The sequence below is a fragment of the Nyctereutes procyonoides genome, unplaced genomic scaffold (assembly GCF_905146905.1).
Source record: "Nyctereutes procyonoides isolate TBG_1078 unplaced genomic scaffold, NYPRO_anot_genome, whole genome shotgun sequence".
NCBI lineage: Eukaryota > Metazoa > Chordata > Mammalia > Carnivora > Canidae > Nyctereutes > Nyctereutes procyonoides.
In genome coordinates, this window is record NW_026575033.1 from 2,592,698 (window position 1) to 2,610,420 (window position 17,723).

At 36.9% G+C, this 17,723-nt stretch overlaps 1 protein-coding gene across 3 annotated transcripts in view; it reads left to right on the top strand.

The window, feature by feature from the left end:
• Positions 1-17,723, top strand: part of IFT88 (intraflagellar transport 88) — a 135,651-nt gene that overhangs the window by 90,401 nt on the left and 27,527 nt on the right. For all 3 annotated transcript variants that reach the window (XM_055317336.1, XM_055317335.1, XM_055317334.1), the window contains 4 exons: positions 4,045-4,097; positions 5,639-5,704; positions 9,081-9,187; positions 15,653-15,719. In XM_055317336.1, the coding sequence (XP_055173311.1) occupies positions 4,045-4,097; positions 5,639-5,704; positions 9,081-9,187; positions 15,653-15,719 (293 nt within the window). The remainder of the gene's footprint in view (positions 1-4,044; positions 4,098-5,638; positions 5,705-9,080; positions 9,188-15,652; positions 15,720-17,723) is intronic.

Genomic DNA, 17,723 nt, shown 5'->3' on the forward strand with positions numbered 1-17,723 from the left:
AGCTTGTACGTGTATACTAAGGAATTGAAAGCTGAGACTCAAAAAGATATTTGTACATGCATATCCACAGCATTTTTCGCAATAGCCAAAAGGTGGAAACAGCCATCACTGATGAATGGATAAGCAACAAAATGTGGTTGTACACATGCAATGGAGTATATTATTCAGCCATAAAGAATGACATTCTTACACATGCTACAACATGAAGGACCAGGAAAACATCATGCTAAGTGAAAGAAGCCAGGCACAGAAGGACAAATATGGTGTGATCTCACTTGTATGAAATATCTAGAATGGGCACATTCATAGAGATAGATTGCATATTAGAGGTTACTAGAATCTGGGGGGAGAAACGAAGTTATTACTTAATGGTTGTGTGATTTCTGTTTGGCTATTGGAAAAGGTTTTGAAAAGGCAGTGGTCAAGATGGCACAATGTTCTAAATATAATTAATGCCACTGAATTGTACCACCCCAAAATGTCCTAAAATGGCAAAAATTTTGTTTATTTTAATCATAATTTTAAAAAATTAATGTGCTACACTAAAAACCTTTGAATAATACACTTTAAATGGGTGTATTATATATTAATGCATTGTATTGCAATAAAGCTATAAAAAAGGGTACCTAGTATATTATTTCATTCATGTAAAGTTCAGAAAGGCTAAATCAGTGTTAAAAAGTCAGGATAGTAGTTGCCTTTGTGGATGAAGGAGGTAATGTTGGAAGGAAGTGTGAAGGAAGCTTCTGGCAACATTCTATTTCTTGAACTCTAGGATAGTTACATGAGCGTTCACTTTATAATAGTTTATTGAGCTGTATAATTTTGTGTACTTTTACATATGTGTTATACTTCACAATAAAAGATTTTAAAATTAAAGAATAAAGACAATATGAGCAAGGAAAGGCAACCTTGCCCAACCCTGGGGGAGCCATTTGGAAATGTAGGGAGAGGGGCATTTTTATTATGATGATGGGGAAGCACTGTGGGCATTAGGTAGGCAGCCACAGCCACCAAGGACAGTAAACATTCAGTAATGTGTACAGGACCTGTACCATGAGTTGTCTCAGCCTAAATGCCAATAGCACCTTCACCAAATGCTGCATTAGAACATGTTAATAGTATGATTGTGTTTTAAGAGTTAATCTTGGGCAGCCGGCGGTTTAGCACCACCTTCAGCCCAGGGTGTGATCTTGGAGACCCGGGATTGAGTCCCATATCAGGCTCCCTGCATGGAGCCTGCTTCTCCCTCTGACTGTGTCTCTGCCTCTCTCTCTCTGTCTCTCTCTCATGAATAAATAAATAAAATCTTTAATAAAAATTATTTAATCTTAAAACTCTAAAGTCTTTTCTCTGGGGCCAGTGTATTCAGAGAAGCATCCTCTGTTGTGCATCAGGAATGTAAGGCTGACTTCTGCCATTCCAGCAGCTGAAAGGCTAGGCTGAGGATTCCATTGTTCCAGAAGCAGACTCTCTGCTTCATCCTCCAGTTTTCTGTCCAGCACCTCCAATCAGCTGGGGCTCCTGGGTTGGAGCCTTTCTGAGAAGCTCCTGGAGGCGAGGAGTTATTCCCTGACCACACAGAGGGGGTGTCCCACTGCTTCTCCATCACATTTCCAGTCTATTTTCCTTTTTTGTAGTTTTATGCCTTATGCCTCCTTCCTCAATGCTGGTGATTCCAGTTCTTGAGCATTTCTGGTGTTTGCAGGGAAGATCTGAGCACCTGTCTTCAGTATGCTGTTTACAAGCACTTGAATTTTACCTTTCTTTGCCCTACTAAAGTCCGTTTCCATTTTTTTTATCTGTCATCCATCATTTATATATGGTTTTATTTTTATTTATTTTTTATTTTTTATTTTTTATTTTTTTATATATGGTTTTATATGATTTGAGTTTCATCTGAGATTGAGTTTATCTGTCTTACTCTCCTTGTTTTGGCAGGCTTAATTTCTGGAAAAGACATTGTGAAGTAAAAGGTCTTTACTCTGCCATCTTAAATCCAGAAATTTACGTTCCAGTGGTGCTTACTTATTCCAAATATGGAGATAATAACTCTTCCCTATTTTAGTGGTTGAAAAGAATTAATCCATTTTCCACATAACCTTGCACACATATCCATGCACACACTACTTAACAACTGCTCTGGTGGCTATTTTTTAAATTTCCCAGTAGGTGGCATTCATGAAATAAGGCTTTCCTGAAGAAGAGAGAAGTGGTTATGGTACTAACCAGTGTTTATTGTTTACATATATTGTTATTTAATCCTCACAATAGCTTTACAAAGTAGGTCCTGTTATTGTCCTTGCTTTGTAGATGAGTAAACAGAGACATAAGTTTAAATAACTTACCAAGCTCACAGAATTAATAGATTACCAAATCCCAACCTTGAAGGAAATAATCAAGATATGTACTTAAATATGTAAATGAAGAGGAATTAATGATTAGTGATCACCCTGTATATATCAGGCATCATGCCAAGTCCTAGGAATACAAAAACTCTGCTTCCTTCAGGAATTAATAGTTTAATATGGTATTTGGAAACTAATACAGTATAGTAAATGCAGTACTAAAGAGATTCTAGGACATTAGAAGAGTGCCTAGAACAATCCTGTCTAGCATGGAAAAGCAGAAATGAGGTTAGAATGAGCCTCTAAGAGAAGATGCTGGTATGTGGAAACACTGGGAGTCTAGAAAATCCAGTGAATGCAGGGGATTCGGTTTCCTGTTTTGATTTGCTGTAGCATGAAATGTTCAGGCACCATGGAAGTGGAGTTGGAGAGGCAGCAAATGGCTAACCATGGATGAACTGGATTAGGACCTAGGGTTTTATCATGTAGTTGGAGAAGAGGTGACATATTTTAAAGAGGGAATTTATGTGATTAGATACATGTTTTCTTTAGATCAAAGTGGAGAGCTGTGTAGGGAGTGGATTTGAGGTTAAGTAACTTGCCCAAGTAGTAGGGCTGTGATTTAAATCGTGATTTAATCTAACTCCAAAGTTCTGATAGGTGTGCCATCAATTAGAGTAGGAATGAGGTTATCTGTCTTTGATGCCATCAGGTAAATAGAAGGAAGAGTAAAAAGAAATGAGAAAAGCATTCGATTAGTCTTCAGTTCTTCAAATTTTATTTTCTTAGATATTTATACCAGTCTTTAGAAATCCTGGTTATGATACTTATTTTAGAAAAGAAATTCTTGGGCAGCCCCAGTGGCGCAGTGGTTTGGCACCGCCTGCAGCCTGGGGTGTGATCCTGGAGACCTGGGATCCAGTCCCTCCATGGAGCCTGTTTCTCCCTCTCCCTCTCCCTCTGCCTGTGTCTCTGCCTCTCTCTCTGTGTCTATGAATAAGTAAATAAAATCTTAAAAAAAAAAGAAAGAAAAATTCTTTTAAGAGGAAAAAAAGGACAAATACAATTTTTTTTAACTCTGTCTTTGGTTGAAGCCTAATTCTTCACACACAAGGTCAAAAGTTACCTCATGGGTACTAAATTTGCAAGCCTAAATTTCTAATCCTTAGATACTGAGTCAAAGTATAAAATTAGGACAAAGGTAGTGATAATGTTTAAAATAGAATGCAGTGAGGAACACCTGGGTGGCTCAGTGGTTGAGCATCTGCCTTCAGCTCAGAGTGTGATCCTAGAGTCCCGGGATTGAGTCCCACATTGGACTCCCTGCATGCTTCTCCCTCTGCCTATGTCTGCCTCTCTGTGTCTCTCATGAATATATAAATAAAATCTTTAAAAAATAATAAAATAGAATGCAGTGATCTTTAGCCAAACAGGCTAAGTGGTTCACATAAAATCTAAATAAAGGCATGAACTGGATTGAAGGACTCTTAAATTTAAATTTTCTAATATGCATATGACAGGTAATAACGAAGGAAATTGTATGCTAATGTCAATAATAAAGATCTAATCAAAGGTCAGAAAGTATTTGAAAAAAACAGTACTTGAAAGATACTGTAGATATATAGCTTTATAAAACTGATGATCACAGATTATTTATATTTCATCTCTGATTTCATATAATTTATTCCTTTTATAGGCCTACACAAGTGAAATGGCAGCTGATGGTAGCTAGCTGTTTTAGAAGAAGTGGTAAATGCTTTAATTTTATTCATTTTTTATATAATTTGCTTCTTTCTATCTTTTCGGTAATTATGCATGTAACTGTGTTCCAACTGCATATTTGTTTATTAAAACATTAGCTTTTGATTACTACACATATTCAAAGCATTATATGAGAAACATAAGTTAGTCACAGAAAAATAGACATTCTATAGTTTATATTTCCATTTTCTGTTCACATAAGTCTAAACATCCTTGTATGCTCTGCCAAACTTGTAAGACTGTCTCACTCCTGAGAAGCCTGAAGAAGGCCCAGAGCTGGAACAACTGGTATACCAGATAAAACTAGGTATCTTTGTGTTTTCGGTAATTGTTTTTATTATATCTTGTACTGCTGACACTTGTCCTGAAGCATGGAGATGTAGTAGTGCTGAACTAACTGTGAAGTAGAATCTCTCTCCTACTGTGAAGTAGAATCTCTCATCAGAGATTAAGCAAGGAGATAAATGTTAACAGATTTGTAATCCCTCTTGTAGAGCCTGCAAATGATTCAGGAAAAGAAATTCCTTGATCCCAGAGGAGCACAGACTGTGACAGTGTTAACAGTGTTCTCATCCTGTTGTGTAGAAGGTTTCTTTCTTTACGTCTGTGAGCTCCTTTAGAATGGGCATCAGAATATATACACAGGAGTCCTCAGAGCATTTAGATGATTTCTTTGCTGTTGTTGTATTTCCTATGATATCTAGAATATCACTGTACTGTATGTACATGTTATTTCTATTAGAGTGAGTTCTCAATTACCAGTGTTCATTACAGTGTCAGCCATATGTGAAATGTACATATAACATATACAGAAACTCCCTTATGTTACTGAAGTACAGATCTGAAGAAGAGAAGCTGATGTTTATTGAGAGATGCTGGGTGCTGTGGGCTTCCTGACTCTATTGCATTCAGTTCTCACCACAGCTCTTAGAGGATCAGCATGGCTGGGCCTTGTGTGTAGTGGGGCTCAAGAGATATTGATATTACTTGTTTACTGAGATATTAGCAAAAATCCTTGATCTAAAATTCATTTTTCCTATTCTTTGCTGCTATGAAGCTAAGTTATATTCTAAAACAAAACGCTTTTGATAAACTTTTTAATATTTCAAAATAAAAACTACCAGAAAAGGTTATTTTCATCTTTTCCAACTAAGTGAATGACATTGAAATTAATGTTAGCTTATCACTTAAATTATTTTTAAATTTGTTGTTCTTCTGAAACAATCATTAATTTTTAAGAAATTGAATAGATCTTAATCTTTGACACTAACATATTTATTTTAAGAACTAAACTAAGTTTTAGTCATCACCCATTTACTTCTGCTCTACCCCTTTTGCAAATTTCTTTTATCTGTACATTTTTTCCAGAACTTATATTAAGAATGGTTTATATATGCTTGTGGCAAACCTAAGTCTTCTTACTAAACCAATAAATGGTGCCAGTGTCTTGGATTAAAATTACTATTTTGCTGAATCTTACTAATTTTGATAATCTACTAGTGTGGTTTTTTCTCCTTTTTTATTTATAGGTAACTACCAAAAAGCATTAGACACTTATAAGGATATTCACAGAAAATTTCCAGAAAACGTTGAATGTGAGTTTATGTCTTGTAACTTTGAAGCTATCCGTTCTCACATTTTATGTCCTTGTGTATGATAATTACATTTGCTACAGTAATTACATATATAGCCACCAGCCTATAATTTGTGATACATGTTTACACATGTGGTTATGGGATCAGAAAATTTGACTATGCAAGTACATTTTATGGAATTTAATTTTTGATGGATTTAAATATACCACTAGGTTCTCTTCAGTAGCAAACAGATCTCTATTTCAAAGTTTTATGAAATTTGAAGAATAAATTTTGGGCTGTTTTTGATTTTTTAAAGTTCATAAACTGATGTTTTATAGAAAATGCATTTTTAAAAATTTATTTACTTGAGAGCTAGAATGAAAGAGAGAGAATGTGTGCCATGAGCAGGAGGAGAGACGGAGGAAGAGAGAAGCAGGCTCCCCGCTGAGCAGGGAGCCCAGTGCTTGATCCCAGGATAACCAGGATCATGACCTGAGCTGAAGGCAGATGCCTAACCAAAGGCTTAACCAACTGTACCACCCAGGTGCCCCAGAAAAGGCATTTTTAATTCTCTACTTAGTATGCAGCTTTCTGAGGTTGAAAAATACTTTGAGTTTATGAAAATAGAACAATCATCTTGCTCATATGGATAGCAAATGAATTTTAATGTTACCTTAAGTTTAAAATATTATGTTGGTATGTTACTTATTTCCCTTTTGTGAAGTTAGCTTTGTAGAAAATACTCATTTATTCCCCATCTTGTTGTACAATAGGTTTGATGTAACTTTAAGTAATAATGTGAAGTATAACAGGAGTACCAACAACAAAGTCATGATCAAGAAAAATACAAAATAACCATATTCACATGACATACTCCCATTAAACTGTATTTGGCCCTGAATAGCTTTGCAGCTAAAGGAAAGAGAAAAAATATAATCAGTTATATAATATTTTCTATTTATGAGGAAACATAAAGTAATTCTTGGGGAAGAAGAAAACATTTCTGACTTTTCATTTATGTTTTGAAACCAAGAGATATGTTAGATAAGCTCCATTAAAGCTACAGCAGCTCCTGGCTTTCATGACATCCTTACAGCAAATAAAATGTTTGAAAGACTTTGTAATTTTGTCCTTCAGTGACAGCACTAAACAATGCATTTCAGTTCAGTAAGACAAATCTTTTCTATACAAGTTTTCCCATGGCTCAGCCTGATCCAGTGATGAGATGTACTGAATGTTCCTTCATTAATATTTTTCTCCACTTGGCTTTTGTGAAAGGTCAACAGCAGAGAGCTCAGAATTATGGCCTTTGGTAGCAGTTTAGGAGCAAGGGCTTTTCTAATGCTGATTAGAAGCAGATTTGTTAATTTACAGCAGCGGTTTGCAAATGCCGTCAGGAAACAAGGCTATGTGGAATTACTTGTAAAACTTTAAAAAGCACAAATTCTAGCCCAACCTACAGGGATCCTCATTTAAATTTGCAGTGGATGCAGATATCTTTCATTTCCTATTAATTTTTTTTAAGATTTTTTTGTTTACTTATTTCAAAGAAAAAGAACACAAGGAGGGGCGGGGGGCAGCCCAATGAGGGTCCTGGTCCCAGGACCCCAGATCATGATCCTAGCCAAAAAATCAGAGGCTTAACCAACTGAACCACCCAGGCTCCCTTCCCATTTCTCTTTTAGAAGGTTTTGGTTTTTGGTTTTTTTTTTTTTATTTTTATTTTTTTTTTTTAAATTTTATTTATTTATGATAGTCACAGAGAGAGAGAGAGAGAGAGGCAGAGACACAGGCAGAGGGAGAAGCAGGCTCCATGCACCGGGAGCCTGACGTGGGACTCGATCCCGGGTCTCCAGGATCGCACCCTGGGCCAAAGGCAGGTGCCAAACCGCTGCGCCACCCAGGGATCCCTGGTTTTTTTTTTTTTTTAATGTGATTCTTAATCTCGATCACTTTAGGAAACTGGTGATTTAGAGATTGAGAGGTAGCAATAATATCATTTTGTAAAAATGAAGCAACCTGAAAGTCTGCTAGGCAAGACTTTTCCCCACCTTGGCACCATTGACATTTGGGATCAGATAATTCTGTACTGGGGGAGACCATCATATGGATCATAGAATGTTTTAGCAGCATTCCTGGCCTCTACACACCAGATGTTCCTAGCACTTACACCCCCTCATTGTGAAAAACAGAAATGTACCGACATTGCCAAATTGCATTGACAGAACTGCTGCTGATTGAGAACCACTGCAGTAGCTTAGTACCTCTGCACTGGACCAGTAAAGGGAGAATCTCCAGCCAAATCCAAATTTCTTTCTTTATTGAGAGTCTAAGATTTACTCTAAGGAGGGAATGCCTGGCTGGCTCAGTCAGTGGAGCATGTGACTCTTGATCTCAGGGTTGTGAATTTGAGCCCCACATTGGGTGTAGAGGTTACTTACAAATAAAATCTTTTTTTAAAAAAAGATCCACTCTAAAAATTTGAATGATTATCTATGCCATAGGGAATGTTCAAGATGACTTTGACCTAGATCATTTTCACAGCAAATACAATTTGTCTCTCTTAACTATAGCTATAAAAAAAACATTTGCACTCATGTAATATCTCATTTTGAACAGAACAGTTTTTTGATAAACCCAACAGGATAATTCCATTCTTAAAATGTATTCTTAAGTTATCAAAAGTTAACCTGCTCTGTAGAGTTCAGATGACATACTAAATTTCAGAGAACATCTACCAAAAACATTGATTTTTATTTTACATTAAATAAATACCCTGAAGCCACTCTTTCTAAGGACAGATTGGTAAGAGAAATATTTTAGTATTATTTGTACAATATATAAAAATTACCTTCTTAGTGTGAATTATTAAGATAAATGTATATGTGGGCAATTTATATAGTAATGTGTGACATTTTAAATTATTTTAGTACTATTTTGCAATATGTCAGTGGTCATGAATTGTTGACTTTCTTAAAAATTCTTGTGGAGTGTTGGTATACAGCACTGTTGAAGCACTGTGGATGTGGTGAAAAGTAAAACCGATGAAAACCCCTGGGAAGAGAAAGATAATAAACAAATATACATGTCAGTAGTCCTAAATGGTGTAAAGGAAAAGCAGATAAGGACGTGAAGAGTATGGGAAGGGCTCTAAGTAGATGGTGTGGCCTCACCTGAGGGTAGGGCAGGTGGAGAGAATCCATCCCTTTAGGTCCCCTTCCCAGGAGGGTCTGTCACCTTAGGGCCAGAGAATACAAACTGTAGTTGTTAATAGAAACAAACACTATTTGCAAGTATCAGTCCTACTTGTGTCCCAAAAGATTGAGTTTATTGATTTGTTATATTTTCAACACTGGGCATTAATATTTTTCTAAAACTATATTTTGCAATTTAGGTCTCCGTTTCTTGGTTCGTCTCTGTACAGATATTGGATTAAAAGAAGTTCAAGAATATGCAACAAAACTCAAGAGATTGGAAAAAATGAAAGAAATAAGGGAACAGGTATCTCATATGGGCCAAAAACTGCTGTCTGTTAATTTTCAAAATGTCAGTCTTCTGTAGCTCGAACGGGGATTCTGAGAGCTTCTCTTAGGAAAATAAAGTTGAATTTTTTTCTGCTGTGGCATAAAAGGAAGAATACCTAAAATTCTAGTTTGAAGATAAAATTCTTATCAAGAACCAATTCTTTTTTTTTCTTTTTTTCTTTTTTTATTGGAGTTCAATTTGCCAACATATAGCATAACACCCAGTGCTCATCCCATCAAGTTCCCCCCTCAGTGCCCACCACCCAGCCACCCCCACCCCCCGCCCACCTCCCTTTCCACCACCCCCTGCTCATTTCCCAGAGTTAGGAGTCTCTCATGAAGAACCAATTCTTAATAGGAGAAAGTACATCAGAGTCAACATACTTTCGTGGAGATTACTCAAATCACTGTAACTTTCCACAATACAAAATAACTTACAGGTTAATTTATACAGTTAATTTCAGTTGGAGTATCCTGTGGTCCATGGAAACTAAGAGGCAATTGTATATGATAATAGTACTTTTTCTTTAAGCTGTTTCATTATGTAGTAGAGCATGGCTCTGAGAATATTAGTAATATACATGGAAGCATTTTAAGTGTATTTCTGTGTTTCATGCAATATATGGAATAACAGTGTTCTTAGTTTTACTTCTTTAAGAAAATAATCTCTCCTAAGTTTGAGCCTAGAATGTTTAAAAATTCAGCATGATTTTTGAGTGTCTGCCTTTCATAGAAAAATATATTCTTTAAGGTTAGACTTTTTAAAGAAATTATCTTAGATAATTAAATCTAAGTTCCATATTTGCTTTCAAAATGTAGTTATCTTGTCTTTGCTTCAAAATGTGGTTATCTTGTCTTTGCTTCAAAATGTGGTTATCTTGTCTTTGCTTTGGAGATGGGATCTGATTGTTTTATTGTTTTTTAAAGTATCAGTTGTTTAAGGATTATGAGCATGACATAGATTTTTACCTTAAAAATTCTAAAAAAAAAAAAAATTCTATAAAACATCAAGTTGGTATCAAAATGCCATGGTAGGGTAAATAGTTTAAAACTTGCTGTGGAAACCAATTTACTACCATGTACCAATTGCTAAATTAGGTAACCTGTATGAAAGCTTTGTAAAATTAAATGGAGATAAATCAAAGTTCAAGTTATCATAATTGTTATCATAATCACTATTAAATGTGTTTCATTAAGAAGAATCAAACAATTTTCTTATCACTTGATTTCCCCATGTTTAGTTAGTTGTATCTCGGTTGAGCCATTATAATATCGTGCGCTGGTTCCAGTCTTTGTAGTACTTCACCTCTTTATTGGTTTCCTCTCTCCTTCTGCCTTTCCTCTTATCGTATCCTCTTTCCTTTATGCATTTTCTCTGTGTGGTGTTAAACTCTTTCTTCCTCTGGCTGACTGCTATGGGCTACTGGATACTATTATGAATGAATATGTAATGTCATTGAGACTGCTTTTCCTTTCTAGTTAGTACCCAGCCTTTTGATTCCTCTTCCATCAAAATATATGTACATTGAATATAATCAATTTTTATCTTTCTCTCTCATAGACCTGATATCCTTCCACTGTCATCACTAAAATAATTCCTTAATGACTTAATTAAGAATACTTTAGTAAACTCATACAAGTTACTATTGATGCATTTAGATGCATTTAGATTATCCAGTGTTTCTCTTACGTATTTACTCTGATTATTAATGTCTCACAGTACTTGAGCAGTATCTCTTTTGGTAATATTTTATCACTGTCCTCATTGTAATCTGTATAAAACCCAAGATCACTTAGATATCTTCTTTCATTATAGCTTCTCTTTAATATTTTCCCTCAAATGTTACTGCCTAATCTTTCCTTACAGTCAAAGTCACAGTCCTCATCCACAAAGCACTCTTTTTTCAGTGCCCTTGAAATCAATTTCTTTGTTCTTTGGTACTTTTCATTAAATCTGAAATAAACATTTTCAGGGTTCCTGGGTGGCTCAGTTGGTTAAGCATCTGCCTTCAGCTCAGGTCATGGTCCCAAGGTCCTGGGAGCAAGCCCCATATCAGGCTTCTTCCTCAAGTGAGAGGCTGCTACTCCCTCTCCCTCTGCCTGCCACTCCCCCTGCTTGTGCGCTCGCTCTCGCTCTCTCTCTTTCTGTCAAATAAATAAAATCTTTTAAAAAATTTTTAAAAAGAAACATTTTCTTAATGTTTTCTCACTTATGTTTTGCTTATAAATACACAGTGGAAGAGAAAAAATAAAGGAAAAGAAAGGTCCTAGGAAGAAGAGACTTAAAAAGAATTCTCACTGAGAGCTAATTTATCTTTTAATTATTGCATATCCCATTTCAGTTTGTTTCTGAGATTGTGAGCCCATGGGCAGAGCATTCTATTTCCTGGTTTGCATAGTACATAAAGTATAATAAATAAACTCCTGAGTTAAGGACACTCTTCTTTTCTAAATCTGAACTTAAAACTTGTTATTTTTCCTGTGTTTATTTAGAATCTGCCCTAATGCAGAAACTTAACATTTTCTATGTAATCAGAATGTCTTCATATAATCATTGTTAATGCCTGCTAATGCACTATTATATAGATAGGCCATGATTTCTTTAAACATCTTCAGTTAGTCAACTATCTTTTTTAGAGTTGGTGACTCTCTACAGTCTAATTTTGATGTTTCTTGCTGAAGAAGAACATTTCTGTATTGTGAACTTGAGACAGTTTGTGAAATGGATGTTTAATTGAAAGCAGGGATATCATAGATAATCACATCAAATGTTTACCTAGAAATGCTGAAAGGAATATAAAGTTGACCCCAAGTCCTATCCCTTCCTTTCCTCTGGAAGTACTAATAATTGTGGAAGTTTGGCAGCAGGAAGGAAAAGAAGTGAAGATGCTGGATGAATGTTCGTGAATGTTAGCACTCTTCATGGTTCTGGTTACAGTTTTCCCTTTAATTCCATATGATTACATCTGCTTAACTAGACATTAATAACAGCAACAGCTAACATTTACTGAGTGCATGATAAGTACAGGCACTCTATGTATTAACTAATTTAATCATCACAGTAGACCTATGATGTTGGATTTGGCTTTATTATTACTTTTTTAAACAGATGGAAAAACTGAGACCCATGGTGGCTAAGTAACTTCCTCCAGGTCACACACCTTTTGGGGACAGACCTAGGCTTCAACTCCAGGGAGGCTGGTTCCCAAGTCCAGGTTCCTAACTACTATGCCTTACTACCTTATGAATAGTACTGGAAAAGGATGACGCAAATCATTATTTTCAGTTGATACATAGTCTGTCCTTACTCTGCACTCACAGAAGTTGGGAACTCATACAATGAATTAAATGAAAATGTACCTTGCTCACCAGAATTTGATTAGGTGTTAAGGTCTCAGAACAGTGCTATTCAAGCATGCTTTATGGACCACTGGAGCCTCACAATCAGCTGGGCATGTCTTAGCATTACACAGTCTTGGGCCCCACCTCAAACCTACCCAAACCCTATCCCAGAGTTAAATTCAAGCATCTCTTTGTGTTTTGTTTTGTTTTTTTTTTTTTCAAACAAGCCCTCCAGGTATTTTTCTGTTCACTAAAGTTTGAAAAGCACTTGTCTAAAGTATATGTTCCCATAGGGTCATCATGCAAATGATCAAATACCAGCTCAGGGTGTGGAATCTGATTTGGACCGTGGCGGGGTAGGAAGTGGATGTAAAATAAATCAGGCCATGGATTTTTTTTAAATTATTTAAAAATGGAGAAGGATTTATTTAGACCAAAGAAAGAAAGATAAATTGATTCAAGTTTATTTGGGTCAAGGATAGAGTATCTCCCTGAATCCCTAACTCCTACTTTAAAATGTTAAAGCAAGAAATGTATTTAGACTGATTTTTCAGAGAACTTGTTTCTCTTCCTGGAACTATTATGGGAAAAAAAGACTGTTCTCCCCTTTGTGCTTGGGGGACCTACATTCCAGAGTAGGAAGAAAACTTTACACAAGTATTCACTGGTGCCATCAGTAAGCAGTTCCAGGCATTGGGCTGTTTGGCCAGGCAAGAGAGACCTTCTCTGCCACACCTGCCTACTGCGGGCCTGGAGCAGTGTGACCTGGCCCTTAGCACTGTGAGCCTCATAGTGCCACTTTATAAAGAGATGTTTTATGTTTCTTCTTCACTGAACACAAAAAAAGTTAGCTGCAAAGCATTCTGTCAACCTTGACTGTATGTCTGGAAAAGAACAAAATGGCAAGAGCAGGACTCAGTAATCTAAATAGAAAAGGAAGAGTATCAGCCGAAATTCAAAGAGGATTAGAAAACAAAGTCCATAAGATTTAGTAGAGTGGAATTTGTTTGTTTTCAGCAGCAAATAGATACTCAGATGGAAGGGGATAAAAACCCTCATTCTTGGGGCACCCAAGTGGCTAAGTTATCCAACTCTTGATTTTGGCTCAGCTCATGATCTCAGGGTTGTGAGATGTAGCCCCACACTGGGCTCCATGCTGGCATGGAGCCTGCTTAAGATTGTCTCTCTCTCCCTCTCTTGTTGCTCCTCCTCTCTTAGTCTCTTTTCCGCTCTCTCCCTTCTTCCCCCCCGCCCCCCGCCCCAAACAAAACAAACTCCACATTCTCTGCCCCAGGAGAGTAGTGAAGGAAAAAGACAAGCAGGGCAGACCATGAGTGTAAGGAGGGCATGGGTGCTGGGGAGTTTCCCTGAGATGAGAGTGGCTCTGAGCTTTAAGGGATAAGTGGGAGCTGGGAAGAAGATGAAGAAGGGTATGGCAGACAGGGTCCATGGAAGGAGGGAACTGGCACATCCAGCGGGTGCAGGCTGCCTTTTATTCACAAAGTAGGAGGGGCACAGTCAGTTTCCAAAGGTGAGAAGAACAGAACGTGGTGTATTAAAAATATGCTTATTCCATGGGGACAGAGCTGAACCAGCAGTGGGGAGGCCCCTGAAGGCTGGCACTGTCATGTGTTTATGTGATATGTGTCCACTAGAGCACAGTGTCCCAGGAATAGGAGAGGAAGAAGAGAAGTCATTGAATCAAGCCAGATTTTAGGTTTCTTGGTGAGTAGAGTAGACAGGTGGGCAAGCAAGGGGCCTGGAGGTCCTGATGGAGTTGTCCTTAAGGTGATGGGGTGATTCTAGGATGAAAATAAAGATTTAAGGGAATTAATTAGGAAAATATGGATATGAGCTAAAGGATTGGGAAGTTCTAGATGAGAGCAAAGAATAGGTGTGAAGGGGTGAAGAATGGTGATTGTGGAAAGTGCTCACTTTCTTAAATTGTCCTATTCTAAATGTATGGTTACTGAAACAGGATGCAAGATCTTTTCTCACATTTGATTTGAAAAAATTTCAAGTTACATGGGCATTTGTCTTTGTGAGTTTATTTTAGCATTATGTAGGTCTTTTAGATATGCTAGAAATAATCTATGGTGAGATGAAAAACAAGTTTTGAGATAAAATCTGATTATAGACCTTAAAATTTTTATTTTGTTAAATCATTTTTAGATTTTCAAAAGTGAAGGGGCAAGGAAGAGAGATGGGATTTCAAGGGAGGTTTCTTTTTTAACAAAAAATGTGAGCATGTTTACATATATGTGAAAGTCCTGAGTTTTAGGAGAGTGTTCCATTTTACAGAAACAAGTCTTAAGTTATTGAAAGGAAATTTGTTTCTTCCTAGCAGACCACAATGTCAATAATTCCATCCATGACCTAATAATTTATAAATATCTAGGGAGTTGTCAGGGTTGAGGGAATAAATAGTCCCTCGTCCTTTGAATTAAATATGAAATTGTGTTTATATTATTAAAGATCTAAATAAGGTACTACCAACCTATGTTTAAAATTTTTCAGTCAGTTGTACAGTAAACATTTATCAAAAGCTGTCTGATTCTGGTCACTAACTGCCTTGTGTCTCTAAACACAGCATTAGACATACGAGAATCTGGCAGTGTGAACTCAGACAGATTCGGTGTCAATACAAAATGTCTAACACTTAAGCAAAACACAAAATAGCCATAAATTGCTTCAAGAAACCTAAGAATGTCACAGCTTGAAGATACTTAAGTTTTAAGAGTGAGTTTATACCTGGGAAAGTGGACCTCTGTACAGATCTTAGGTGTTTTGTGAGGTTTTAATCATGCTTTTATTGTAGAAGTTGAATTTCAAAAGCTAAAAGTGGAGGTCCCACTTGAGTATTTAATAAAGACTGAGCACCCTGGTAGAGGGCAGGCTGTGAATCCTTTACTTACAGAACAACCTCATCTCTCCCATAGAATCAACTCTCAGATAAGGAGCAATTTGAACTCAGCTTTTAGGGGGTAGGAGCAGTGAATCTTAAGTGCTACACGTAATGTTAATTTAAAAATCAATATTTATTTATATTCAACTCTGAGAGAATATCATTTATTCTTTTAAACTCATCTTCTTGTTCTAGCGCATAAAGTCTGGCAGAGATGGCAGTGGGGGTCCCCGCAGCAGAAGAGAGGGCAGTGCCAGCAGTGGTAAGTATTTCCTGACAGATGTGTAGTACACAGGCTTCTAGAAACATCTGGAATAATCCAAAAAAATATATCCTTTGTTCCATACACAGTAAAGTCTCACTCATTCTAATTAATTTTGTAAGCAGTCTGCTATGTAAATGACTATAAATGTTAGTGGATTTTAACTTTCTTAAGTAACCATACCTGTTTCTGCTAAGTGATTTCTAAGTAAGTTCATGCTGGATAGATTAATATAGATTTCCATACTAATGAGGTTTTACTGTGTTAATTTTTTAAATTTACATTTTAAGGCAGTACCTTGAGAAGTAAGATGATCTTAAAAAATGCTGGCAGTCCTGAGTCTTTACACTTTTCTTATAGAAATAGTGCCAGTCTGGGAATTAGGAGCCGTGGTTCTAGTCCCTGTCTTGATCATGACAGCCATCTGTCTTTGGACCAACTGTAAATACTGTAGGCTTCAGGTGATTTCTAAATTTGTTTGAATCTCTCAGTTCCTTGACTTTGATTGCTTGTCACACCATTACCTAATAAGATTGTTAGGTTTTCCTTCCCTCATTCCTCATCAACAAAATACGGCTTCTGTGTCTTTGTCAGGGGAGTAATAGAAGTTTGGTGGTTTTAAGGAAACCAAGTGGAAAAATAAATGCTAAAGTGGGATATATACATGATCTCTCATATCCATACTTAGCACCATCATACATACATGATTCAAATCCATGCACTACCCAACATCATTCTCCTATCTCTGTGATCTAGGAGTCAGGACAAAGGCAAATGCAACCCTTAGTTCAGATAGGCCTTTCATTCACAAACATTTATTAGATGCACATCAGGTGCCAGATAAATACTGTGCCAAGTGCCAAGGACATGGGGATAAGTAAAACATGATCCCTGTGCCCAGGGAAATTAAAATCTAGTTAGAAAGACACACAGGTTTCAGGTGCTGTGCTAGAGAAATGCACATGTGTGTTCTAACTTCCTGTAGATAGAAACTGCAGTTGGGACAAAGATTCTTTCCTGAGTTCTAAGCTCTGCTTTGCCAGATGGGTTTAAGCATTTACAATCGTCAGTGGCATCTAGTTCTAACAAGACAATTTGATTCTCTAAGGAACAGTCCAGCTTCTCCAGCTGAACCTCACAGTCCTCACCTGTTTACTCTTAGGTCACAGGAGTCATTACCAGAGCTTCAGAAATTAGTAGAAGCAGCTTTCAGCTTGAGTTCCAGGGATGCCAAGGGGCATCTGCCACATCAGGGAGTCGCCATTTACATGGTCAGCCCTCCATGGTCATGATGGGCATTGGCATCTCCATAGTGTCCCCTAACTCTCAGATGTCACCTCAGTTCTGTTTCCCTGGCCCCACTTGTACTTTCATGTGGGGTTGGATTTAACTGAGTCCTGGTTGTGAGAGATCTGTTCTAGCTATTCTCATAATAAGCTGGAGAACTACAGGCCTGCAACCTCTTCTCCAAAGCCCATAGGGCTGAGTGTGTTGTAGAATTCAACATTTTTTAGAGTTTAGAAAAGTAGTATGGTGCATCACCCATATATAGTACCCCTAGGGAGCATCTCAGTCAAACATAACTATTACTGATTCGTGAAACATGAATAATAACACTAAGGATAAATGATGGCTAAAAATAGCTTCAGGTCAAGTCAGGCTTTATGCCCATGAAGTTTACATATTGTCACCTGAAAACTTGGCTTTCAGGAGCTTTTGATTTTGGAATTGTATATAAGAGAACATGTACCAAAAATGTCCCAAATGGCCAAGAGGTCAGCCCACAAGGTTTTGTGCATCAGTTAAGAGGAACTTAGGTTCACCAGACCAACTTGCTGCCCTTGTTCATCCTTTTCTCTTAGGAAACAAGTAGCCTATATGATTTTTTTTTTTTTTTTGAAATTGAGTGTCCCATAGGGAGTAATTGTCTTAAGTAACCCCTAGGGAAGTATTAAATATTTATTACAATTCTAGGACTGGATTCACTATCTTCTAAGTTTTCTA